Source organism: Octodon degus, unplaced genomic scaffold, assembly GCF_000260255.1.
Source record: "Octodon degus isolate 3935 unplaced genomic scaffold, OctDeg1.0 scaffold00197, whole genome shotgun sequence".
Lineage (NCBI taxonomy): Eukaryota > Metazoa > Chordata > Mammalia > Rodentia > Octodontidae > Octodon > Octodon degus.
In genome coordinates this window covers 1,749,433-1,750,870 of record NW_004524773.1, presented here as the reverse complement: position 1 = coordinate 1,750,870, position 1,438 = coordinate 1,749,433, and the positions used below count along the sequence as shown (strand labels likewise).

The 1,438-nt window shown below is 52.4% G+C and overlaps 1 protein-coding gene across 1 annotated transcript in view; it reads right to left on the bottom strand.

The window, feature by feature from the left end:
• Rtn2 (reticulon 2) overlaps window positions 1-1,438 on the bottom strand; it is a 10,290-nt gene that overhangs the window by 5,720 nt on the left and 3,132 nt on the right. Inside the window, 4 exon segments of the mRNA XM_023704595.1 lie at window positions 1,140-1,160; window positions 1,163-1,234; window positions 1,237-1,305; window positions 1,308-1,352. Coding sequence (XP_023560363.1) covers window positions 1,140-1,160; window positions 1,163-1,234; window positions 1,237-1,305; window positions 1,308-1,352 — 207 coding nt within the window.

Below are 1,438 nucleotides of genomic sequence, written 5' to 3'. Positions count from 1 at the left end.
AAAAAAAAAAAAAAGAAAGAAAAAGACTAATAATTCTTTGTTCTGTTTTATTGAAGCAAAAAAAAAAAAACCTAAGCTGGCCTTGTAGTTCACAATGGGCTCAAACTCCTGTGGATCCTCTCCTGTCTCAACCCCTCTCCAGTGTTAGGATCATAGGCATCCACCCTCATGCCAGGCTAAGACTAATAACTTTCATTTTCATAAACTACATAAGAGTAATCTTTTGGGGCCGGGGAGATAGCTCAGCAGAATAAGCGCTTGCCTGGCAAGCACAAGGGCCTGAGTTCAATCCCCGGTTCCACCAAAAAAAAGAGTAATCCAGCATCCTGGCCAACAACGGATGAATTTTTTCTTTTTTTTTTTTTTTCATCTTTGCCAGCCAGACAGTGCAGAGTGGGAACACCTTGACCTCCCTACCAACACGTGAGTGTTCTGAGTCCTAAATTATGAATAACACATCTCCTTTCTAAGCCCTAACTCAAATTTCTGACTCTAAACTCCCCTCCCAACCTGAGCCCTGACTGGTGAGCTCAACTCCAGGGTTGCATCTCACCGTCTAAATTTCCACCGTCTGGGAAGGGGCCCTCTGAAGCCCTCTGGAGCTGACTATCTCTCTGTTCCTCTGCTCTCCCCATCTTCCAGGCAAACAGACCCATCCCACAGACTGCTCCCCCTTCCATACACATTCTCCTTTTACCCATAAATGGGGGCCACCTCCGTCCCCAACACAGGGCCTTCGCCCCGCCAGGGCAGACTCCCCAAACTGAAGCCAGCGCGTGGGGGAGGGGCCGAGTCGCCCTAGGTGGGGGCTAAGTTTAGGCACGCTGCGGGGAGGTGGCCTGGCCCGCAGCTGTGCTGGCCCATCCAGCCCCTGAGTGACAGCGCCTCCTGGGCCCGAGGCTGGGGGAGGGGGTCTCCCCGCTTCTAGGCTCCAAAGCCCGAGCTTGGTGGAGAGCGAACCCCACAACCTCTCATTACTCTCCCCGGATCCCTCCTTCAGCCCACCAGCCCCAGCCTGCGGCTCTGAGTAGTCCAGGACCGGGAGTAGCATGCGCCCCGATCATAAAGGTGATAAAGGTGAATCTGGATCTCTTTCTGCTGTCCCCCAGCCCATGCCCCAGGTCGCCCCGCAAGCCCACCTTTACTCCCCATCTCGGCTCAAGAGAGAGGCTGCGGACTCCTCTGCTTCTTGGGGATTTCGCCCCCTTCAGTGGGACTCGGAGGGAGGGAGTAGAGGGGCGGGGCTCCTTTGTAGCCAGCCAATGACCATTCATAGAGGTGGGGACAATTCCAAAATTGGAACTCTTTGTAAACAGCCAACAAAAGTGATGTCTAAAACCAACCAGTGGTGGGTCTTGGAGGTGGAGTCTATTTTAAAAAGGCTGGGTCTATTTACAACTGGCCAATAGATGTGGTCAGGGAAGAGACTATATATATA